Below are 27,337 nucleotides of genomic sequence, written 5' to 3' on the forward strand. Positions count from 1 at the left end.
GCGGATGTGATCGTCAGGGGCGAGAACTCTAATTTCTTGGGAAAATAGAAAATAAACAATGGAACCTGCTTTTAAATTCGAAAATCCGAGATCAAATAGTTGCATTTCAGATAGGTATATGTGATATCTAACTTTCCCAATTCATGATTACTTAATTATTTAAACCGTAATAGAGCAATTGAAATGCATTTCGCTGTCATGCAGCCACGTGCAATTCTACATGTTTATTGGCATTCTCCCAAATCTTTTATTTTCATGCGAATCAGCAAAATAAAAAAAAAAGATTTTACAGCAAATAATATTCCTGCGTTATTTGTAAATTTATGTAGATGTTTTCATTTGGTATAACTTTATTTATTTCAAATTAAGTTAGAAATTTGATGTAGAGAAAAAATACACCTTCTTGCTGTTTGTGGACATTATTTACCATATATGGTCAGATCATATGTTTTCGTACGTCATATGAATTCGTACTTTGCGTGCTTTTTCAATGGAAATTGTGACGTCACAATGTGTTCTTAATAGCACTAAAACCCATAATACGAGGATAGACCTTATTGGGTCTTACTAATCAGTCAGGGGTACTACTTAAACAAGTGATTTCAGTTATCACCTATTTAAGTGATTTTGGTGTTTCCTTTGATCTTCAAATGCTAATTTCATTGATTTTCCATATTTTGACAAACTTTTCTATAATTTTCCTACATAGAACTAATTATCCCTTTATTTTGTATATCAATTTCACCAGTACGCTTGGACAGTAAGTTAGTGCGCTAAAGCTTTTAAAAGTACCCTTGGGAATTTTTCTATAATCAAATATTCATTAACTACTCTTACTATCAGACAAAGGTCAACAATATTGAGGTATGTCCAAGACACAATGTAGTCTCGATATCGACGACATCAACTATATCGAGTCGATATCGACATATAATGATCCAAATGTTTATCTGCTACATTTTTCTATATAGACAATTTAGTTTCTCCTGGTTCGTCTAATAAAGATGTCGATATCGACAACATCAACGATATCCAGTCGATATCGACACATTATGTTTCAAATGACTATCTTCTAAGATAATCTATATAGACAATTTGGTTTCTCCTGGTTCGTCTGTTTTAAGATATCGATATCGACGATATCCAGTCGATATCGACACATTATGTTCCAAATGTCTATCTGTTTTATAGTTATGTATATAAACAATTTTAGTTTCTCCCAGATCGTCTATTTTAGATGTCGATATCGACAATATCGACGACATCGTGTCGATATCGAAAAATTAAATTCCAAATGTTTATCTCCTACAGTTATCTGTATAGACAATTTAGTTTCTCCTGTTTCGTCTGTTTAACTATGTCGACGATATCAATTCCATATCAACATTTAAACATTTTCTTCATAATTTGTTTCTCTATTTATTTCGTTTAGTTTATGTACCTTAATTACTCACTAAGATAAGGGGATGTTGCACGATTTGCAATGAGACAACAGACCACAATACACAAAAAGAATGAGGATGTTAACAACTATACGTCACAGTCTTCACAACAAAGATTAACAATCAAACCGGCATAACAAAATATCAAATATTTCAAATGGGAAAACAAACATCCTGATTTATGTATAAATGATAAACAAAAACTAATATGACCGACACCAACGGACGACAACCACTTAATCAAAGAGCTCCCGAGAAGTGTCAATCACAATAAGGATGTTGCGAGGTTAAACTTGTGCGTTAAAACTTCCCTTAAATCTATGACGGTGGTATAGCATCAATACATAAAATTCAACAAATAGACAAAATCACAAAGTACTGATCTAAGAGTACTCGAAACTATTCAAATAAAGTTAAAATCTAATTTCAACCAATAGATAAACCATGTTTTCTCTGTTTGAAATGGGAATCAGTTCACATCCCATGGATTTGAATTTTACATAGCAAGTCATGTTTGTACTATATCTGCATTTTTAGATCTTTGTATGCAACCATATCTCACTTAGTTAACACCTAAATTACCATGTCAGCCATTGTCAATGTAATACAAGCAAACATTTTGTTTTTGTTTTTTTGAAGAATACATTAATGTGTTTTAAAGGGTACATTACTTTGAAGATGTGACCACCTGATTGTCTTTTAAAAAAATAAATAGATTACAATTCAGCCATCATCTATCCCTATATCAAACTTCGGTCTTAATTTATATATATAATCAGCTTGTTACGTCTTATTTTTATTCATTATCTTAAGTCATCATCGATATCGAGTCGACATTGTCGATATAAACGATATCAACATCAGGTTTTGTCATTGGTGTCGTCATCAAAATCTACATCTGGTTATGATATGAGTGTATAAGTTCACCGATATCGATTCGATATTGTGTCGACATTGTCGATATCGACGATATCGACATCTTGGTATGTCTTGGACATGTATGACAATATTAGGTAACCTGATTGGTTTTCTTTAGAGTTACAATGATCTACTTCAAGGTTATGTCCTGATCTACAAATTATTCCAGTTTTTGCATATTTTAAATAAACTGTAAAAACTGACAGGCTAATCAAGCAAAAGACAATTTCTGCATGTACATAGTTGTTTTTTCAATGGAATTCTTGTCTTTTTACCAATAAAAAAGGCAGGCTTGTGGGAAAAATATCAAGAAAATGTTATAAACACTTGTTGAAGTGATTTCATTTTAATTTCTCAAATTACTTGTTTCAGTGATTTTAAAAAGTCTGTGTCTATTTTTGTGAAAATTTTTAATATTTCATAGCCAAAATCACTTGAAGAAGTGATTCTGAAATCACTTGTTTAAGTAGTACCCCTGACTGCTAATAGACATCTTCCCATAAATTTCCTATGTCACAATGCTTATGTTGATATGTCACTGTAAAAACTGTAGAATACAGTCAGTAGTAGTAGAGGGTGAAACATCGACCTCCATACCTGTTTAGTCCGGCGTACCACAAGGATCCGTCCTGGGACCTAGCCTTTTTTTGTTTAATATAAACGATATGCGCCAGGGGATTCAATCAACCGTACGACTGTTTGCTGATGATACTATTGCTTATCTCACAATCTCATCCAATGCAGATGCAGCAAACTTGCAAAAGGACCTTGACCAACTGGCTGTATGGGAAACAACATGGCTTATGAAGTTCCATCCAGACAAATGTAATGTACTCACCATCTCCAAGAAGTGAACTCCATCAAAGTACAATTACACACTACATGGCCATAACCTTGAACATGTAACATCAGCTAAATACCTGGGATGCACTATTTCATCAGATCTTAAATGGGGGAAACACATAAGCTCCATCTGCTCCAAAGCCAACAACACCATTAGCTTCTTAAAAAGGAATGTTAACATCTCAAACAAGTCACATAAAGAAAAAGCATACATGTCCCTCGTCAGGCCTACTTTTGAATATGCTAGTGCAGTATGGGACCCATACCAACAAAACGACATCCACAGATTGGACATGGTGCAAAGACAGGCAGCAAGGTATGTTACTAACAGATATCACAACACCTCATCTGTTAGTAGCATGCTTGAACATCTTGAAGGGTCTACCCTACAAGAACGAAGGAAACATAGCCGCTTAATAATGATGTATAAGCTACAAAACAACTATGTCAAAATAATTAATTGATACATCCAGTAAGCTAATACCAGATGAACGCCCTTCCAGAAATAACAACGAAAAGGCATTTAGAATTCCATCATGTAAAACAACTGTACGGAAGGAGTCGTTCTATCCTAAAACAATCAGAGAGTGGAACACCTTGCCCAACTCTACTGTCTCCGCCCAGAGTCCTGAATCCTTCAAGGCTCAGCTCCGTCATTAGATTTAAATGCCATGTTTTTAATTGCACCTGTATATATATTAAATTGCACCCATTCTCTTTTTGTTTATTAAATTTCAAAAATATTTCATGTGTTCACTCCAAAATGTGGCAGAATAGTCAACCAGTTGACGGTGGCCGGTTACCGGAAGAAGAAGAACTGATTGTTTGATGACTTCGTTTACGCCAAATTGGTGTTAACGAAGTCATCAAACAATCAGTTACCCCAGGTCAACTGGTGTAACTCATTCACATAAAACAGCTTGTGATAGATCACTGGTGTATAACAACAACAATACTTTATTTTAAGAGGGTTACACAGTTAGTTATATAACTAATCTTCCCTCAGGCCCTCATCATAGAAAAGCATAAACAAAAATGCAATCATATACATGGCATACATTAGTATAAAAGTCAAGTATGATGATAATGTGCAATACAACTTGATAAAATGTTATGAAAAAATAAACATGATGAAACAATCAATATTCAATATTTTTTTTTCAACAGGTTGATTTCAATAAATGATCTGTTATTTTGTATTTGAAAGAATTAACATTTGTAATATTTCTTAATGATATTGGCAAATTATTCCTCAAGAATGGTCCAGAATACATAAAAGATTTCTTGAACAATTTTATTTTTGGTTTAGGGAGTATGAGGTTTCCTTGAACAGCATTTCTCAAGGGGTATGGATTTCTGCCTGAAACATAATGAAACTTGCTAGTAAGATATGGTGGGGCATCATTTTTGATGAACTTAAATGTCATCACAAACTTATTTTATTCTCTTTTCAACTGTCATCCAGTTTAAGTGTTTGAATAAGGGCTCAGAAGGAGCAAAAGGGTCTGTTTCTAGTATAATTCTAGCAGCTCTTTTTTCATGTTTTTTTGTAATTTTAATATCCTATTTAAACCTTCACTGCTACAACTACTCCAAACTATACAACAATAATTTAATTTTGGATGTAACACGTCTTACGATTGGCTGACGTTGTTTTGTTTATCAGCTCATAGACATAATTTTGTCATATGACCTTGTCGTCATCAATGTTTTTTCATGATTTACTGCGGTTTAAAATGGAATTAAGAATTAAATTATAAGAAATGACTGTAATATTTTTTCTGTTTATTCGAAATAACATAAAAAATGTGGTGCACACTTTAAAATAACCCGCTAAGCGGGTTATTCAGTGTGCACCACATTTTTGATGTTATTTCTTCATAGACAGAAAAAATATTACAGTCATTCCTTAAATAATAATCAATTAGTGGTAAGATATAACCATTATAGAATAATTTTCTACAGTCTAGATTTAGAAATTTCTTAATCTTTAATAGATAGGTTATGAATGGCATACTTTGAGGTAGCATTATTTCCCTTGGTTTCATTTTTGAGGGATAAACAGTTGATTTTCTTATTTGATTTATAACCAAATTGAATCATTGGATACCCTCAAGTCTGAAAAGAGATCCTTACTAGACCGTACTAGCCCAATACCAGATACTGTCAGAAATTCACAGTTTTTCTCCAATAACTTTTAATTTTAACAGGAAATACTTTTTAAATATTCTTTTAACATGTTCAACACGAAAATTGTTTATACCAACCATTAGGTCTAGGACCACAGACTCAGATTTTAATTCCTCTTATATACAGAGAAAAGTGGCTTACTGGTGTGCCGATTTTTGCTTGAAATTTTATGGATACAAGGACCAGTTACTGTTAATTACGAACCCAGTTCCTAAATGATAGAAATATCATATTTTGCTGTTATGAGGCAAACAGAGATGGAAGTTTGTCAAATGAACCAACAATATTGTCATTCTGTCCATAAATTCTGTCTTTTGCTCAATCTGAACGGATCTCAAATTTACGTCACCTGAAATCAACAAGTTACACTGGCAGTTTGCATTGAAAAGGATCATGGAAATTGATTCTAAAATTAATAAACCTTTTATTCCTCTGAAGGAAATTTTATGTCCGATGTAATCTTTGCTATTACTTTATCTGTAAACGGTAAGTTTTCTTAAACCGAGGGTGTCATAAAGTGATGATGTCATGTTCCTGCACGCATATATTCCCACAATATGGTAAAGGAACAAAAAAATCTAGTTTTTCAAAGTCTTCATTTGATCAAACAAAACCGAGTTATAAAAATAAAAGAGTATTTTTATGAAGATAATAGCAGTATGCCGTATTTATGTAACACGTCCATAATTGCATAAAATGCAAGGTGACGGTAACTGACCGTTACTGAAATAACAAATAAAGTAATAGAATTTGTTTAGAAAAACTCTTTTTCTAGAGTCTAGTGGTCAGTACAAAAAGTTGAATTTGGCTTATTTATGAAGGAATTTGCGCACATCGACCTCCACCATGGTGACAAAAGAGAAGTTCTTACTCAAAATTGTGTCAATAGTAATCCATCTATTAACAGGTAGACATATTTAGCGACAAGAAAGTTCACATACATTTGTTGATTATTTATTATAATGTTTCAAATTGTGCACTGATTTTCTGTTATAGTGTAACATAATTAGCCCCCAGTTTAAAGAAAAACCCTAATCTTTATGGCAATTTATGAAAAGTAAGAAAACAGAAACATCAGGAGTTTTTAAAGGAAAGGATTGTTTATTATACAGTAACCCTAAAACACAAGCCAACATCCCAAAGGAACAATTTAAAAGTGCTTTCACTGCTGAAGATAGATTTTCCATGTCAAATCCCCATCCAACCATGCCAGACATAAATATTAATAAATACAGAATATTCAGAGTTTTCTAAAAGCGGTGATCCGAAGGTCCTAACCACCAAAAGTTTGCAAGGGATCAACGCAATTTTGGTGTTTTGCAATAGAAATGATAGTGAGGACCAGCAGATTTCTTCAAGGACCACCAGGGAAAAAAGATATTGTGATGTCTGAACATTGAAGTTACTCTAAAACTTAACTCCCCATAAAGCCACTGGCCCTGATAATCTACCAGCATATTTTTTACATAATTTTTCAGAAATATTGTCTCCATTTTTGAAATTCAAAAAAAATAATTGATTTCTGAACAGATTGGACGCAGGTTAATGTTGAACCTATATTTAGAAAGGGTGACAAACAACGCTATAAATTATAGACCTGTTTCACTAACGGCAATATGTGAAATATTGGAAACATATTTTAACAAGTAAGATCTTACAAATGAAAACATATTAATTGACTGTAAATATAGGTTTAGGAGTAAAAGGTCTTGCAAGACCCAACTCATTATCAGTATCCAAGATCTAGAAAAATCATTGGCAAATGTAAGTTATACATTTGTACCTGACTGTAGATTTTTCAAAAGTGTTTAATAAAATCCCCTATCAAAGATTAACTCAAAAATGAGATTTTTACAGATTAGGAACCAAAACTTATAATGTACTCATGTTTATAGGTATAATAGTCTTTTTAGCTCACCTTTCCAAAGGAAATGTGAGCTTTTGCCATCACTTGGTGTCTCTCGTCATCCGTCCGGTGTAAACTATTTCAAACATCTTCTCCTCTGAAACTACTGAACCAATTCCAACTAAACTTTAGCTGAATGATCCTTAGGGTATCTAGAATAAAGTTTGTGTTTTATTTTCTGTTTCGTCAAAAAACATGGCTGCCATGGCTAAAAATAGAACATAAGGGTAAAATGCAGTGTTTGGCATTTAAGCAAATCTGACATGGGGTAAACATGTTCATTAGGTCAAGTTCTATCAGCCCTGAAATTTTCAGATGAATTTAACAACCCATTGTTGGGTTGCTGCCACTAAATTGGTAATATTAAGGAAATTTTGCAGTTTTTAGCTAACCTGGCCCAGAGGGCCAAGTGAGCTTTTCTCATCACTTGGCGTCCGTCGTCCGTCGTCCGTCGGCCGTCGTCGTTAGCTTTTACAAAAATCTTCTTCTCTGAAACCACTGGGCCAAATTTAACCAAACTTGGCCACAATCATCATTAGGGTATCTTGTTTTAAAAATATGTCCGATGACCCCGCCAACCAACCAAGATGGCCGCCATGGCTAAAAATAGAACATAGGGGTAAAATGTAGATTTTGGCTTATATCTCTGAAACCGAAGCATTTAGAGTAAATCTGACAGGATAAAACTGATTATCAGGTCAAGATCTATCTGCCCTGAAATTTTCAGACAAATCTGACAATCCGTTGTTGGGTTGCTGCCCCTGAATTGGTAATTTTAAGGAAATTTTGCAGTTTTTGGTTATTATCTTGAATATTATTATAGATAGAGATAAACTGTAAACAGCAATAATGTTCAGCAAAGTAAGATCTACAAATTAGTCGTCATTACCAAAATTGGCAGTCGATCCCTTTAGGAGTTATTGCCCTTTATAGTCAATTTTTAACAATTTTTCGTAAATTTTTGTAATCTTTTACAAAAATCTTTTTCTCTGAAACTACAGAGACAAATTTAACCATACTTGGCCTTAATCATTATTAGGGTATATAGTTTAAAAAATTTGTCGGATGACCCCGCCGTCCAACCATCATGGCCGACATGGTTAAAAATAGAATATAGGGGTAAAATGCAGTTTTTGGTTTATATCTCTGAAACTAAAGCATTTAGAGCAAATCTGACATGTGGTAGAAATGTTCATTAGATTTAGATTTATCTGCCCTGAAATTTTCAGATGAATCCGACAACCCGTTGTTTGGTTGCTGCCCCTGAGTTAGTAATTTTACAGAAAGTTTGCAGTTTTTTGTTAATATCTTAGATATCATTATAATATCTAATATCTAATACTATCAATTATGATTTTAACCTTATTTTACATGATTTCCAAAGCATCAGTAAATACAGGTGAGCGACACAGGCTTATGAGAGCCTCTAGTTGGTTATTATCTTGAATATTATTATAGATAAAGATAAACTGCAAACAGTAAAAATGTTTTCAGCAAAGTAAGATCTACAAATAAGTTTTTAATGACCAATATTGTCAATTGACCCCTTAAGGAGTTATTGCCCTTTAAGGACAATTTTACACAATTTGTTTATCATGTTTTCTAACTTTAAGAAATCTTCTCCAACCAAATTAAACCAAACTTAAGCTGAATGGTTCTAAGCTTATCTAAATTAAAGTTTGTGTTTTATTTTCTGTTTCCTCAGAAAACATGGCTGCCATGGCTAAAAATAGAACATAGGGTAAAATGCAGTTTTTGACTTATATCTCAAAAACTAAAGCATTTAGAGCAAATCAGACAAGATGTTAAAGTATTCATTAGGTCAAGGTCTACCTGCCCTGAAATTATCAGCCAAATCTGATTTTTAGGTTATTGCCCCTGATTTTATGATTTTAAGGAAATTTTGCAGTTTTCGGTTATTATCTTGAATATTATAGATAAAGATAAACTGTAAACAGCAAAAATGTTCAGCAAAGTAAGATCTACAAATAAGTTCATATGACCAAAATTGTCAATTGACCCCTTAAAGAGTTATTGCCCTTTAAAGATTTTCACAATTTGTTCATCTAGTTTGCTTTCTTTCAAAAATCTTCTCCTTTGAAATTGCTGAATTAATTTCAGCCAAACTTGGGCTGAATGAGTTTCAGAGTATCTAGTATAAATTTTGTATTTTATTTCCTTGTACATCAAGAATCATAGCCACTATGGCTAAAATGGAACATAGGGGTAAAATGCATTTTTTTGCTTTTGAAGAAAATATGACAGATACAAAGAACATTTAAATGGCATTTTTAAGCCACTCATAAATATATATTGAAAAGCAAAAATAATCATTGATGAAAGATTTAAGCAAAAAATTACAGGTGAGCGATTCAGGCTCTTGAGAGCCTCTTGTTTTTAAATGTTATATTATGAATTAACAAAGCGGGATATACATTGTACATCATTAAGAATGAGCATGTCCAGCTGGTTTTGATGTTCTTACTACTGAATTTTACATGCATGACCAAACATTTGAATTTAAAAACATAACATGAACATGCAAATTTTATGAATGAAGAAATATCAAAAGGAACAGTGACAACTACATGTACATGTATTTATGACTACACAACTGTTGATAAAAGTCTCTGTTATGAATATTAAGAATATAAAAAAAAATATTATTGTAGCAAAAAGTTATTGAATTTATTAACATTTGTATTGTATATTTTAATTAGTAGTGGCAGTGGAGAAGATGTGGACCATGGATTAGAAGAACTGACCATTATCACTAATCTTCCAGAATCTCCATTGAAAGGACCAAAATCACCACTTAAAGCACCGAAATCACCTACAAAGTCAGGAATAAACAAAAAAATATCCTTCACTACATCATCTAAATCTCAACGCGTTTATCAGTCCGGGTTAAGAACTTTATATACATCTGGAAGACCTCCATGGTATGATTCACATGGATCATTGAAAGAACCATTTGTTATAGGTTAGTAAGAATTGATCTCATCTTTTTATCATTGGCACATTTTATTTACATTAATAAAAACCATGCAATCATTTAAAATTTACAACAGTGAGTTTAAACATCTATTCCAACACACTAACAAATTGATATACAATGTACCTGTCAAAAAAGATGAACTAAGGTTTGACAGTTCTGTTCTTTGATATCCAGAGTAAATAAGATTGCAACTTACAAATGTATCTACCAAACATGCCGAATTATAAACATTACAGAAGAAATATGGTGTGGTTGTAGATAACTAGATAAATGAACTAGATAATTTAATTACAGAGAAAATTTTGTTTTACCTGCATTTACCTTTTTTGTTGGGAGTGTTGGTCATAGACCATCCTACCATTATTAGAAGGTCATTAAGGGTTTAACGAGCATACCTTCATGGTTTGCAACAAAATGCTGAAACCATTTTTAACTCGCATACATTTTACATTAAAATGGATTACAGGAATCGTCAATAATACAGCACAGTACAACATGTACCACAGATCACAGCTAGCTATACTTGGTACAGGACAAATAGTGGTGGGATTAAACCAGTTTTTTAAGTGCTAACAAATTTCCCCCTTTGTTTCTCTCTCTATATATATATCTAGACCATATATCATAAAACTAAAACACACAATAAAAACCTGTTCAGTCCAGCGACATTTAAAAATATAGATATTGTTTTTTTTATGCATTTAAAGGCAAATTAAACGATTTCATACATCTAAAAATCTCTTTGATAAATTAAAGTCAAAGTTAGTCTTTAAAACTAGCATGTGCTTTGAATCTTTTACATGCATTAAATTTAAATACGAATAGGTGTATGTGGTGGCAGTGCCTCCGGTAAAACCACTGTGGCCAGGAAGATAATAGAAGCTTTAGATGTTCCCTGGGTCAGTTTACTGAGTCTGGACTCATTCTACAAAGTAAGTGTGGCTTTACAGAGGATTGTAGTGCATAAGGTAAAACTACTATAACCAGGCATATAATAGAAGCATAAGATATCACATAGGTCAGTTTACTTAAAATTAGTTCATAGATCAAGCATGGATGTGGGGTGGGGTGTCAAACTACTGCAAGGAAACCTTAGATGTTTACATGGTCAGCTTTTGCAGTATGAGTTCATTCTACAAAGTATATTTAAATGCAGGCTTGGTTTTAAATATATGAAAACGAAAAGCACTTTTTTCAAATCTCAGGAAAGATCTAACTTTTTCATTTAAGGAAGTAAGACAGTAAAAGCTAATCAGTTTAATATCTAAACATTCTTCCAAACATCAGCTATTATTACATTGGTTGCAATGAAATATCTTGATTTCCCATTCAAATAAAAACAAATAATTTCCCATTCAAATAAAAACAAATAATTTCCCATGTGAAAGAATTCCTGTAATTTCTTTACTCTGACATCATACAACAAGAGGTTTTGTCAAAGTGTTGTCCATGATGATGCATTAACATAAATGAGAAGACATAAAAAAGATACATGTATAGTTCCTTGTATTGTCTACCTTATATATATTATAAGTCAATGCAATAAAAAGAACGGTGCTAATTCACTCCTGCTCATATTGGATTAGTTGTTTTATAAGAAATGAAGATTTTCTTATTTTTGCAGGTATTAAATGAAGAAATGCATGAGACTGCTAATAGAAATGAATACAACTTTGATCATCCTGATGCCTTTGATTTTGATTTATTGATAGACACACTACGCCGATTAAAAGATGGCAAAAGTGTGGAAGTTCCTATTTATAACTTCATCACACACAGTAGAGATCAAAATACAGTAAGTTAAGCTCAGTGGCATACACTTTTCTTACATATTATTTTGGGTAATGCTACTTGCGAGAACGATATATGGGGCCAATGTTGTAATATTTGTGTTTATCATTTTAGAGAACAATATATGGGGCCAATGTTGTAATATTTGTGTTTATCATTTTAGAGAACGATATATGGGGCCAATGTTGTAATATTTGTGTTTATCATTTTAGAGAACGATATATGGGGCCAATGTTGTAATATTTGTGTTTATTATTTTAGAGAACGATATATGGGGCCAATGTTGTAATATTTGTGTTTATTATTTTGGAGAACGATATATGGGGCCAATGTTGTAATATTTGTGTTTATCATTTTAGAGAATGATATATGGGGCCAATGTTGTAATATTTGTGTTTATCATTTTAGAGAACAATATATGGGGCCAATGTTGTAATATTTGTGTTTATCATTTTAGAGAATGATATATGGGGCCAATGTTGTAATATTTGTGTTTATCATTTTAGAGAACAATATATGGGGCCAATGTTGTAATATTTGTGTTTATCATTTTAGAGAACGATATATGGGGCCAATGTTGTAATATTTGTGTTTATTATTTTAGAGAACAATATATGGGGCCAATGTTGTAATATTTGTGTTTATTATTTTAGAGAACGATATATGGGGCCAATGTTGTAATATTTGTGTTTATCATTTTAGAGAATGATATATGGGGCCAATGTTGTAATATTTGTGTTTATCATTTTAGAGAACAATATATGGGGCCAATGTTGTAATATTTGTGTTTATCATTTTAGAGAACGATATATGGGGCCAATGTTGTAATATTTGAAGGCATAATGAGCTTTGTGAATAAAGAATTATTAGATGTAAGTACACCTTTTAGATAATTGTTTATTTCTTCACTTGTTTTTTACATGACTGCATCGTCGTCCGAAGACATTGGTTTCAGACAATAACTTGAAAATAAGTGTATGGATCTTTATAAAATTGTACCACAAGGTTCCATACCACAAAAGGAAGGTTGGGATTGATTTTGGGGGTTATTATCCTAACTGTTTAGGAATTGGGGGCCAAATTGAAAAACAAGCATTATTTTAACTTGATAACTTGAGTAAAGTCTATGGATCTCTATGAAATTGTACCACAAGTTTCCATACCAAAAAAAGAAGGTTGGGATTGATTTTGGGGGTAATAGAAAATGAAAGGATATGGAGTAAATGTCCATGGGACAAAATTGCACACAATACATAGAAAACATAGAAAATTATCAATGAATAGGGCTTTTATTCCTGTTCTTCATCTTGACAGTTGATGTAGGGTCTTCAACAATGAACGAATCATTCATACCCTACAACAAGGTCAAGACAGCCCCTAGTGTCGACTTAAGCGGTACTATTGATAAAAATAAACCACATTTCACCTTCTTGCTCCCCACCCGCCTCGGAGTGCCAACTTGTGCGATGCTTGTGTACGACGGTTCTCTAACAGTTTAGGAAAAAGGGGCCTGAAACAATACTTTATTTAATACTTTGTATAAATTGCTTATTTCTTGACCAATTTCAATGTGGTTTTTAATTCAAAGTTTTGAATTCTTGGGGTTCTTTAATATGCTGAATCTAACACAGTATTTAGATTTTGGATTTTGGGGCCTGTTTTTGAATTGGTCCACATTGAGGTCCAAAAGGTCCAAAATCAAACTTTGTTTGATTTCATCAAAATTGAATTATTGGGGTTCTTTGATATGCTTGATTCTAACCATGTATTTAGAATTTGGATATTGGACCATAATAGGTAAATGTTCAATTTCAAATTTTTTAGTTCTTAGTTTTCATGCATACCAGTATCAAAATAATGGATTTATATATAAATACTACATGTATAAGTTTTTCAATATTCAGATCCAGTTAGAGTAGTTTTAAATGCATACAAATTTCATTAAAATGTGAAATACTAATTAAATATGTTTGCATACATTGGCCTTAAATCTGATAAAGGAGAAAAACTAGCATACTACATATTTTGATATTAAATGCAAACAAACTTCCAGAAAAACTAATTATAAAAATGATATTAATTGATTATACAGCTTCACTTGAAACCAATTAACCAAATTTTCTTCCACACAGTCAATTCTAATTTAATTTTGTCAAGCGCTATTAATTTTTGTCAGGTATTGAAATAAGATTGCTCAGATTGAACTAAGGTAATTGTAAGGTAATATAACCAGAATCAGGCTGTCTAACCTGAATCATATTGATTTCAAACATTTTTTGATAGCTCCTGAAATTTAAAATATATTGATTAGGTGCAAGAAAATTATTTAGCACATTTATGCATTTTGCTGGTAATCATGAAATGTTATGAAATGATAAAAGAACTTACGAATGATTTTGTAAGTTGTAGCAGATTTTTCCAAGATTTTCTATTGGAGATTCTTTAAATATTTATAAGTGATTCATATAAATTTGTAACTAGTATTACAATGCTGTATTGTATTTTGAATGTTTTAGAATACGCATGGTAAAGATGGGGGATGACATTATTTACAATTTTTAACCAAAGTCTTAATTGTTTTATACATTTCAGTTAATGGACATGAAGATATTTGTAGATACAGATTCTGATGTACGGCTGGCACGACGATTGAAGCGTGACATAGCTGAACGAGGAAGAGAACTAGAGGGTGTTCTCAAGCAGTATAATACATTTGTAAAGCCAGCCTTTGATCATTGGATTTCTCCTACAATGTCATGTGCAGATATAATTGTACCCAGAGGTATCATTATAACACATTGATCCGTGCCACTTACGTATGGGAAATGGGGATTGAAACTCAATGCTTTGCTTAATAAGAGACCCAAATGGTCAAATTATTGTGTTTGATTTTTGTCTCGCCTTGACAGAGTCAAAAAGCAAGACATAGGTATGCTGTTTTCGGCGGCGTCAACAATGTATTAGTTTGTGATTAGGTCAGTTTATGGGGAACCACTAATGTTAAGTCAATGATATTTGGTACGCAAATGTATTGGCATTTGCAAGTCTCGTTTCCATGGAGATTATATAACCCCACCCCCTCATCATGGTTCATTGATTTTGAAAACTTTTACATAGTTTTCAAGTCAATGTTTGTTGAAAGGGAACGACTTATGATAAGTCAATGGTATTTGGTATGCAGTTGTATTAGCATTGGCACATCTCATTTCCATGGAGATTGTTTTGCCATGTACCTTCAGTCGTGGTTCATTGACTTTGAATATTTGCATAACTTACATGTTAAAGTATTGCTATTTTAATTTCAACATTTGCATTATCAAAAGTACTAAAAGGTGAGACATATCTCTATGTTAACAGTTTATGAATGTTTACCATAAGATTGATTTTAAATCATTTGAAATATAGCACTTACCATTTATGTGAAATAAGGTTCAAACAGGTGTCAAAACTCAAGGTTAGATTCTTTTTTATATTTTCAATGTTGATGCTTCTAGGTTTTTTCCTTTAAATTCCATATAACATTCCCAGCCTAGAAATGATTAATTAGATTTTGCCTAGGTCTTACATTTCTTAGGTAAAAGGTGTTAATTGCACTGAAAGGAAAAATGTCTATATTGTAACTTTTAGTTCATCTGGCCCAAATGACCAGTGTGAACTTAAGTTAAATGATATATATTTGTGATCCCATTTAAGAATTATGTTGACAACCCCTACTGCCTTCAAACATGCTACTCTGGATAAATGAAACTAAAAATTCAATAAAAATTCTAATGCATCTTGTTAACAGGAGTTGTGTGATATATGTTCCTAATTGATTTGACATTACTTTGCTAACAGGAGGAGAGAATATTGTTGCTATTCAGTTGGTTGTGTTGCATGTCCATGGTCAGTTACAAAAGGTAAGAACAAAGATTTTTCTGTTCTTACAAAACAAAGAAAAAGATTAAATGAATTGAATGTAAAATATGGAATTAATGTGCACGAACAGTAGAAAATGCTTCTGTCCTTATAAAAACAAAGGGAAACATTTAATTGGATTGAATGTAAACATATGGAGTTGATGTAATATTTCCAATGTGAAAGCTATTTAACTAAATACAATTGGGGAGAAAATCAAAAAAAAATTTGAAAGTCATCTTACAATGAGCAGTGACTCTTACACTATGATCAGGCTATTAGAGACACATCAAACTCAAATGTGAAACAGTTCAAAAGTAGTGACCAACCATTCTAAATACATCTTTATAAACATGAAAAACAAAAGGACAATGATTGATTGATTGAATGATTGTTGTTTGCAAAAGGACAACACAACCCCTCAAGTATATGTTTGCATTCATCACATTTTGAATAGAAATGATAGAGTCAGTTGAGTATAAACATAATAAACCTTGTGAGATTGAAGTAAATATTGGATTATAAAATATGGAAACATTGTCATGTTTTATTGATAAATTTGATTTCAGAGAGGTTTCAAGTTGAGGTCCAAACTGGCACATTCTGCAGACAATGGTTGTAAGAAACCAGATACACTGTTTGTATTAGAACAAACCCCACAGATTCAGGGATTACACACATTTGTAAGGTAGGTCATTAGAACAAACTCCACAGATTCAGGGATTACACACATTTGTAAGGTAGGTCATTAGAACAAACCCCACAGATTCAGGGATTACACACATTTGTAAGGTAGGTCATTAGAACAAACCCCAGAGATTCAGGGATTACACACATTTGTAAGGAAGGTCATTAGAACAAACCCCAGAGATTCAGGGATTACACACATTTGTAAGGTAGGTCTTCAAAACAATACTTAGATTGACATATTGACATTATATGTCCTTCGACCATTTTTGAGATTGACAATTAAAAAAAACAAACAGAAATGGAAAGAAAATGTCAAGGAATAATTTTTTGCATGACTGATCATTACAGGATTGTTGTCCAGTCATTCAGCAAACCTTTTAGCCTGTCAAGGCATTTAATATAGTTTTTTATTTTGTTGGTACTGTAATCATCTTTTTATTTTTTGTATATGAATGTGAGATATGAGGCAACAGGAGTTTACTGACGTTCGTTCCTTTTTACAAGCTATCTGATTAAAATAAAATAGCTTATAAAGCTATCTTTTTGATTTTCAAATATGTTGAGCCTCGGAAAAACTCCATAGTCTTATTGACACATGGCAAATATATACTTACATCTTACAGGAATAGAGAGACTCCACGAGATGAATTCATATTTTATTCTAAAAGACTAATGCGGTTGTTGTTTGAGTATGCTGTTTCTTTATTACCTTTTAAAGTAAGTGAATATGCTGTTTCATTTTTAAATAAAAGTTTTATTATTGACTTCCTTGGTGTGATCGCCTGATACTACAGGAGGTTGTGAATTTGATTCCATACAAGGTAAAATCAATGACTTTGAAATTGATATTTACACTTTCTCTTCTAAAGCAGTCTGTATTCACGAATGTGGGCAAAATTTGGCTCAGAAGCAGCGGTGGTAGGGTGACATTTGTTTCTGCGAGTGAGTTTTGTATACCTTAAATCCTGCTATGGATATCCAAAACAAATTAGAGTTCATATATATATATATACAAGTCTAAATTGAAAACAACGTTCAAACCTATGATTGCGTTGAATAAAAACCGCAATTTTTATATGTGTGCATGCAAAACAAATTTCTTGTTAGAGGGGTCTAAATACAGCACAAACAACATTTTCCAAAAGACCAAAAAAGTGAAAAAGTATATTTTAACAAAACGCATTTGACTAACAGGTCGAACAACAAATGTTCTTAAACCCTGCTGGCTGCCATTGGCGATTGCCAAATAAACGGATCACCGATGTAATAAATGGATCTTAATTATGAATTTGATACTTAATAGAAAACAATAAACTTGCAGAAAAGATGATATACCGCAAACAAAAGGTGCAAAGATTTTTGTACACCATATCCAGATTTCGACAATTAAATGTCTCTTCAGTGATGTTAGGAATCGAAACGGTATTTGGAAAGCCATACAATTTGCCTCAATTTAGGATAGACTCTTGAATTTGAGGAGTCAAAATAGGATGAACGGATCATATAAACCCAAAGGCAAATATAATACAAGCCCAAACGAAAAAATATAAACAAGTCTAAATTGAAAACATCGTTCAAACCTATGATTGCGTTGGATAAAAACCGCAATTTTTATACGTGTGCATGTAAAACAAATTTCTTGATATATATATATATATATATATGTGTGAGTTTCTCATGTCCATCTGACATCTAATTTAATCTAGCTCTATTAAAATTCTGTGGTTGTTTTCTTTCTAAATTACATTTGATCATCCAATCCAACATTCAAAATGGCCTCTGCTGCAGAACGTCAGTTAACATTGAACCAATGTGGAGTTTACATTATTGCCTTTGAAAACCACTTCAATAAATCAATATGAAGCATTTGACCTATTTAGAGTGAATTTGACTGTTTTAATTATTCATAGGGCATATGGTTCCTTTCCAGTATTCTAATTGTCCATAAACCATCCATAATGTTCAGAAACAATGATCAGAATCAAGAACAAGAAAAACATGAAAATAAAACCTTGCAAACATGTTCAGCCCCTGAAATCTTCTAAGTTTTAGTTAACTGACATCTTTTGTAAAGTTTACAAACAAATAGTCCTTCTAACCTTTCTTATGTTGTATACTACATTTATTGGTAGACTGTCAGTGTAGATACACCACAAGGAACCACATATCATGGGAGACGATTAGATGCTGACAAGGTGAGTAAAGTCTTTAGAAATGCACATGTTTAATAATACTTTCAGGACTAAAACGGACATCTTCAACCAAGCAAATTCATACTTTTTGATATTGCACAAAACTGTATTCAAGTATTATCTAGAAATGTCTGTAGTGTGGGATATATATTTCTGTATATCTTATGGGGCAAATTTATACAATTCAAATAATTGATATGCAGAAAAAATGTATACCTTTTACACTGTCGGCTTCATTAATGTGATGGGATTCAATAAGGTGATGGGGAAGGTTATTTTAAGCATGTAATGGTGCAACAGTTATTTGCAATAAGTATAATCAAGAATATTCATTACAGTTTTTTCTTCAATTTTCCTTGAAAAACCTTTTACTTATTTTATTTTTTTCATACAAATCTTTCAAACACTGGTTAAAGAAAATTCTTAAAGTTAAATTTCTAATTGTCTTATTGAATAGATACTGCAGCAAAAGTTTAATTTTCTTTTCAATTTATGCATTTGCCTATAAATTCTATTAAGACAAACTGGCTTAATAAGTTGGAGATTTCCTATTCTCAATATTTTCAGAAAACATTAGGCTATGGTCAAAAGTATTTTGAGAAGATTTTTAGATAAAGTATTGTAATAGATGAAATACTATGCAGTGCTGAATAGTGCCAATAATATTTTATAATCATTGCATGTATTTCTAGAACTCTAGTCCAATGGTAAGCATATGTGTAAGGTTTTCCTTTAACCGTGCTTTTTCTCCTCTTATAACTTTTATTTCCTCTAAAGACAAATAGATAGATGCAGAGGTTTCCAGGTCTTCTATTCATAAATATTTTCTGTATAAATGTCTTTCTAATTACAAAATTGATGGTAATTAGTCACTAGTTTATACTTACTCAAAGTATTTGTCCTGTATTGAAAAGTTTGGAAATAACATTTAAGAAATAGTCCATTATTTACTGTCAAGGACAGCAGATGATGTCCAGGTTTAAGACATTTGATTTTTTTTAAGGAATTATTGAAATAAGAATAAAAATGCCCAGAAACTGAGATTTAAAAAAACGAAGTCCTCTTGAAAGGTATTTTTAATCACTTAGTTTTGTACAACTTCTGTACTTATGATTATTTGGTATTTTTGCAGGAGGTATGTAAAAGAAGATTTGAAACTTTAAAAAAAACGCTTCAGAACAGGTAGTGTTGAAGTTTAGTCGTCAAATAGTTTACCAGTTGAAGTAGAAAATTCCTTGTTGTTCCCTTTTATAGCTTTAGCTTGTAACAGGTAACAAGTTATTAACAACTTTTGGTGTGCTATTATGGCCAACCATATTGTATTGTTACTTAAAAAGGGGAATTTTGACAAACTTATAAACAAGGGTTTCCAAAATTGTCAAATTATCTAAACTTGTCCAATTTTTATGTCACTACTCCAGATTTAAAGATAATGCAGAGTTCTGAACTGAAGGCAATTAATAAAATCATAGATGTGTTTGAGGATGTGTAAATGACTAGCAGAAAGTATAAAACTCCATTTAATCATCTACTTCTAACTTTTGACATGTTGTTTGCAACTAAACAAAATAAAGAAAGTGGTTGAACAGTGACTAAATTTAAATAAATACACTTACATTTATGGTACCTGTGTAAATAGGAATTTACTTAATATCAGACTTGATGATTTGATTTGAAAAGGTTTTAAGATATCATATTGAAACAGTTGATAAAAATTGTGCACATACACTCAGGTGCATTCAAAAGCTTATTATAGCTTGTGCTTGTAACAATATTAATATTAGTTAAAATTCAAAAGTTCTTTGAGAGAAATATTTACAGAACAATGTGTGAAACTTTATGATCGGAAAGTCTTCAGAAGAAATAAATAGGTTTTATCAGTTATCTTATATTTTTTCCAAGTTTAAGCATGAAGAAAAATTGAAAAAACTACATTTTGAGGATGTTTGACAAAATTTACGCAGGTTTCATTATATTGTCACTGTTCTGAGTTTTATCATGAGAAAGTCAACACCTAGTATCTCAAACTTAGTCTTCTTATGGTCAACATTTCAAGGGATGCACTGTCAGTTAATGTGCCTTGTAGCAAAGTAGGAGATTACCGTTTTCTTATGTTATGACCAAATTCCAGGCCATTGATCTCTCTGTGGTTACCATGTTTGGCTGGAATTTTTGATAATTTCCTGTCTATTAATGACTAAAGGTCCACAAAAATGCATGTTTTTTCTTTGTACTTAACCAGATTTTGATTCACTGCCACAAGTTTTTCTTGAGTATATGGATATACCTTTGTCTACCTTTTCATCAGATTAGTTTTATGATTAAGTCTGTGTCTTAGAAACCCACCACGATGTTTTCGTGATTGATCCAAAACATTTGAGTCACTAAAAATTGAACTAATCAGTTATGTATACGTTTAATGATTGTATTAACTATGGAAACCTCTGCACATGATTGCTGTTATTTATAGCATTGATATATTAAACAGGAGTTTGTATGAGAGTTTAGCTGTGAATAGATATTTTGTTTGATTTGTTGACGGTTTTTCCAAAGTAAATCTTAAAAAAATAGTACTTTTTGTCTTCAGATATTCATTTTATTCTAGTGAACAACTAGTAAATTTTCAAACTACATTTCTTTAAGATTTCTTTACTGGAAAATCCTCTAAGCTAAAACACTTGTTTCACAACTTGTGTCACATCGATTTTGTTGTGTTGTGAAGCAGGTTTGACTTATGCCAGACTGCAGGCTGAATTGTTTAATTTTTCTTGCATAGCATTCATGCACTCGATGTTTTTATAGTGCTTTTACACATCACATACATGTATATTTTTTGTTTTCAGTTAAATGATGATATCTTGTAGATAAATCAGCAAATTTTAGTAATAGTTTTAAATGTACATATATTATTTTATTAAAAAACAAAACATGGAACATATATTTTTAGGTGTTTGTCATTGCTTTATTGTTCATTTAATTGAATTTTCTTGTACAGATTAACATTGGAACCAGGCTAACAATTCACTAAGTGACCAATAGTCATAAGATTAATCACATTCTCTGATGTTTTTTTCAGATGATAATTAACAGATATATATTTTTCTTTTAGTGATATTTTTGTGAGCAAGGTGTTCTTTTTGTAGATGAAGGGTTCATAGTTCTGATTGAGAAAAAAAAATGCATGATTATACCAATATTTTCCTACTAAAGTATCGCATTTATTTCTTGTGTATGTGCTAATAATCTCATAGTTGTTGTATGCTATGAGCTGTTTTCTAACCTGAAAATTTTCACAGTATACTTGTCTGTCTTATTTATTTTAAAAAGGACAAGGTCTTTTTGCAATATACAAATTCATTAACACTTGTAATTTACTTGTAGCCCAAACTTTTAGCTATTACCACCAAGAAAAGACTTTTGGTATATACACTTCCTGTAGCACTATGAGATCTTCTCATAATAATCCATATAGTCATAATACACTCAAAGAGCAAGATTTTTATACACAAAAATTATATATTTTAATAAAATTTCAATGCTGTTTTTCTTCAATGTAAATCACATACATGTACAACGACATAAAGAGTTATAAATAGTTTTGATTGACCTTTCCCTCATTTAGGTTCCATCGAGTTGGAAAGATATCAATCTTAAATAATTTAATGGTGAATAATTTAATGACGTGATAAGTAAACAGTAATGGAAACATGCATCTGTTAGGAGATTTAATTTTTCTCTTGTATGTCTGTAATACTTTTTCTGAATGATACCTGAATAGTATTCTATTGTTCTTGCCTTACAAAAGCATCGTTAATTTTGTCAGATTTGTGGAGTATCAATCTTGAGAGCTGGAGAAACAATGGAACAAGCCTTATGTGAAGTTTGTAAAGATGTGCGTCTTGGTAAAATACTCATACAGACAAACTTTGATACAGGAGAACCAGAGGTAGGCATTTAGGCTATGTCAAAATTATGTACAAGGTAACAGGAGAACCATGGCAAAATGTGATAGAAGAGAAAACCAACATTCTGTTTTCTGCTGAAAAACAACAAACAAAAAACAAATATGTCAGTCAATAACAAAGGAAATAAGTTTATTCAAAGGTACAGTCAAACTTCCAAACCAAATCTTTGTACAAATGTATCTTTGAAAGTAAAGGTAATTATTAATTTGTAGTAAATAATGAACCAGTTATTGTATACATAAATTACCTTCATTAAAATACAAAAGTCACTACAAACACAGGCATAGTGAATGAGTTGGAAAATATACACACTGAAAGATGGGACCAATGGAACATCAACATCCAAAAAGGAAAATTTACAATAGAGAAGGAAAAATTGTCTCTTTTCAAGATATTTGGATATAAAAGCATTACAATTAAAAGTTTATATATCAAACCTTCTTGTAGTTGCATTACCTGAGGTTGCCAAAGGACATAAAAGAAAGTCAGGTGATTTTAATGGATGCCACTGTGGCCACAGGAGCAGCTGCCATGATGGCTATACGTGTTCTTCTGGACCATGATGTTCCGGAGGAAAATATTACTTTGACGTCTTTATTGATGGCTGAATCTGGTATGTTAATCTTGGTAATCATTATATATGATGAAACAAATGCACAAGCTGAAAAGTCTTGTCTACATAATTGATTTGAAGAGGTTGCTATGTTGAATCTTTGAGATAAAGGTCTTACTACATGTAACAAGAAAACTTTGACTATGAAAATGATGTCATGGCCAGATGACATTGTCAGACAGACATATTCACATATGACAATCATTTTTTTGCAAAATTCTTTGCCATTGGTTTTCTAGTGAGTGCCTTTGGTACCCATAGTCAAAAGGGATTAAAAAACATGATTGAAAAGTTCTCCAGCTGGCTTGAAATATTTTGAAAACCCAGTGTTTCATTGGTGAGTTTTGGGAATTGTCATTTTCATTTTTTTTTCAAGTTTAGGGAAGAAATGAAGTGTTACTTTGAATATATTTTATACTGAAGATTCTTTTGATATTCACAAGTTAATTATCCTGGGTTTTTTTTCTGTCCATGGGTAATAGTAACAAGTGCATCAATGTCTGGTGCAGATAGTTCAGTGGATCCCCATAAGTTCTGACTATTTGTACAGTCATTAATTTGGTTTTGACTGGTTGGTTTATTTACTCCACTTTTTTTTTATTCAGATGATAAATTGTACCAAAAACATTACTGTTTTCTATGGGTATAAAGTCCCTTATTTGGCAGTACAGAATTCCTGTTCCTCACAGCCGGTTAAATTTTTTATGCCCCCGACGCTAGGTGAAGGGACATTAAGTATTACCCTTGACTGTCTGTCCCAAAAGTATTTTCACATATTTTAAGCAAGCTTGAGCGGGGGCATTCATGTCCTCAGACGCATTCTTCTTTTATTTATTGTTAGGGAACTGAAGAAAAGCAACTTGATAAGATGCATTCATGAACATGAACTATTATTGATATTTATTTATTTATAAAGTTTTACCTATGGGCCAAGTGGGCTATTGCCATTACTAAGTGTCCATCTCCATTGTCATCTATGTTAACTTTTTCCCCACTGAAATTTCAACCAAACTTGGGCTAAATGATACTAGGGGTATATAGTATAAAGTTTGTGTTTTTTATGTCTGTCTCTCAACAAATATGGCCACCATGGTTAAAAAATGAACATATGGGTAAAATGCATTTATTGTCTTATATCATGAAAACCATAAAAGATGGAAGAAAATCTCAAAATGTCAATATCTAACTACTTTCTATTTTCATGAAAATTTTCAGATGAATCCTTGAAGGAGTTATTGCCTTTAAAAGACAATGTTTGACTAAGTTTTACTTGTTATTGTTTGAAATATGACAGACTATTGGTTGATATCTGACAGACTAGTGAAAGAAACATTGTCCATTGTTGGTAATAAATGATAGTATTTGATATTTGTAGGTGTTCACTCAGTTGCCTATGCCTTTCCTAAGATTAAGTAATATATGATTGTATTTGATATTTGTAGGTGTTCACTCAGTTGCCTATGCCTTTCCTAAGGTTAAGATTGTCACAACAGCTGTTGATAAAGAAGTAAATGAAAAATTCCATATTCTGCCTGGAATAGGTATGTAAACTATGTTGTCATTATTTACCCAAGAAGTGACCTCCATGTAAGATCTTGACGGGTAAAAGCCGCTATCATTTATACTCAGTAAATGATAGCGGTTTTTACTTATGTATGCATGTAATAATCATGCAAATCCATTATGTGCATGATTATTACATGCATACATAAGTATCTCCCTCCAAAGCTGTCAAATGGGATATTGAAAAATAAGATGTGGTATGATTTCAAATGAGACAACTATCTGCTAATGACCAAAGTACTACAAACATATATATAGTAATAGACTCGGTCCTTCAATTTTCTTTCCATCTCAACCTCAATTGTTGACGAAGGTATAGAAATAGGGTTACATTGACTTTTCCCATCCTGTAGTTAATATTCAATGTTCAGGGGCATCCATTTTGCTGTGCTGGATGTATAAATATGCAGCCATGTCCAATTTGAAAAGGGATGTTAAATCAGATGCCTTGTGTAAGGTGCCATACTCTATGAAAATTTAAGAACCCTAGCAACAAATCTTTTGAGGATGCTTAGTCAGCCTATTGCCAGGCAAAATATCTGCTCCTATCCAGCATACACTCCTTTTTCAGTTTCAGTCCAAATGTCTTGACTTTCAACCTGGTCAAGCCATTTTTGCAGAATGTACACAATGTATAAAATTTAGAATTATTTTGTTTGCGTCTTATATATGTAAGACTCAGATCGACGTCCAGTCTCTAATCGACGTCCGTTCCTCAAATTGACGTCCAAATTTGACGTCACAATAAAATTACATTCCAAATCAACGGCCAATTTTATGCCCCTCTAATCAACGTCTTTTTTGTTGTTCTCAAATCAACGTCCAAGTTTTGACTTCTCTTATCGACGTTCGTTTTATGGACTTGTCGCAGTGATATCACAACTTTATTAAAGGGTTGGTTGAACCTAAAACTCAAAAAGTTGTTGAAAAATCTAAGTCCAATTAATAATACTTTTCAACAATTGGCTGTAAGTTTTTATTCTTTCTATTGTTAGAGTCTGTATACTGCCCTCTAGATGTCTTTGATTATCTTTGTTTTTATGTTGTTGACTCATTTTCGTCCAATGTATACCCACATCTCATTTAGTTATATGAAAAAATTTTTGTGATTCATTACATCACATTGGACATCGATTAGAGGGTTAAAATATTGGAGATTGAGAACGTGACGTCTGATTTGGACGTCGATTTGAGGAACTGACGTCAATTAGAGGTCGGACCTCGATCTGAGTCTAACATATATATGCATAAAATATTTGCCACTGTCATAAATCAACAACAAATCAGTTGTTTGGTCTGGAAATGAAACACAGTTACTGAAAGCTAGTTCAAAGCCAATAACTACTAATAAAAAATCAAGTCTAAGCATCTTTAGATTAGTTTACAATGAACCTATCTTCACTAAATAATTTTGAGGAAAATCTTGTTTTTATGTTGAAGAAAGTGGATTTTAAAAAGTTTTGATATATGCAAATAAGTAAAGATTTCTTGTGGATTTAACACTTTACAGTGCTTTTATTCATGTTATTTTATTTGTAAAGGTTGGTACACTTCAATTCATTTAAGAATCAAATTCAAATTGTGCAAGTTTACAGTGATATGAATGCAAGTTATATAACTCAGTTGTTCATAAAGTACATAGTGCTTCTTAAAACTTAGAAAATATGTCTTTGGTAAAGACTAATAATATTTAGTAAATATAACAAATATAGAATAATATTATTTATTGATATAAGTATTGCAGATATTCCTGTTGTTGCAATGAATTGATATCGGCACATGCTTCAGTATGGTAGTTTTTTTAATACATAGTCCCGATTTTCCCATAAAATTTCATTATTTTTTTACCTGTAATTTCAAAAAGTGGGACAATCGGGAAGGCACCATTTTAATACAATTCAGAAGATTATAAAACACTGCCTTTCGTGTGTTTAAGCATTTATAATGATGCAGAGTAAAAGAAATAAAGACTTGCTGCAAATATTATCATATACTGTAGTGCATGATCTTAACAGATGCTTTGATCTTAAAAGTATTTATTTTCCAGGGAACTTTGGAGACAGATACTTTGGAACAGACTTTGAAAAGCTAGTACAGGTAGACAGGACTCAGATGACAAGATGTTATTCAGAACCTGGATGTCGTGATGTAGAACAAGCAGAATAATATAGAGAAGATTGTACAAAATAAATCATTCCTGCTGACATTTCAGGATAGCTAGGATTTTAATGTTTTATTGGTTGTCTCCAGTCCTTGTATTTTTATGTACTGGTAGCTTGACTTGGCATTATCATTTCTCATTCTTTTTATTTTAGATTTTATTAATGAA

The 27,337-nt window shown here is 32.0% G+C and overlaps 1 protein-coding gene across 2 annotated transcripts; it reads left to right on the plus strand.

The window, feature by feature from the left end:
- The first annotated feature begins 37 nt into the window (after positions 1-37).
- LOC127735218 (uridine-cytidine kinase-like 1) lies at positions 38-27,337 on the plus strand. Of its 2 annotated transcripts, XM_052245339.1 has the most exons (15): positions 38-114; positions 10,020-10,282; positions 11,123-11,229; positions 11,922-12,092; positions 12,889-12,960; positions 14,681-14,870; positions 15,926-15,987; positions 16,555-16,673; positions 17,299-17,392; positions 18,808-18,870; positions 19,560-19,574; positions 22,691-22,813; positions 23,280-23,445; positions 24,888-24,986; positions 27,056-27,337. In XM_052245339.1, the coding sequence occupies exons 1-15, from the start codon at positions 59-61 to the stop codon at positions 27,172-27,174; spliced, it is 1,719 nt and encodes a 572-aa protein (XP_052101299.1). In that variant the 5' UTR covers positions 38-58; the 3' UTR covers positions 27,175-27,337. The 2 variants fall into 2 exon arrangements, with proteins under 2 accessions (XP_052101299.1, XP_052101307.1); XM_052245347.1 differs by lacking the exon at positions 19,560-19,574.

This window comes from Mytilus californianus, unplaced genomic scaffold, assembly GCF_021869535.1.
Source record: "Mytilus californianus isolate M0D057914Y unplaced genomic scaffold, xbMytCali1.0.p SCAF_1, whole genome shotgun sequence".
Classification (NCBI taxonomy): domain Eukaryota; kingdom Metazoa; phylum Mollusca; class Bivalvia; order Mytilida; family Mytilidae; genus Mytilus; species Mytilus californianus.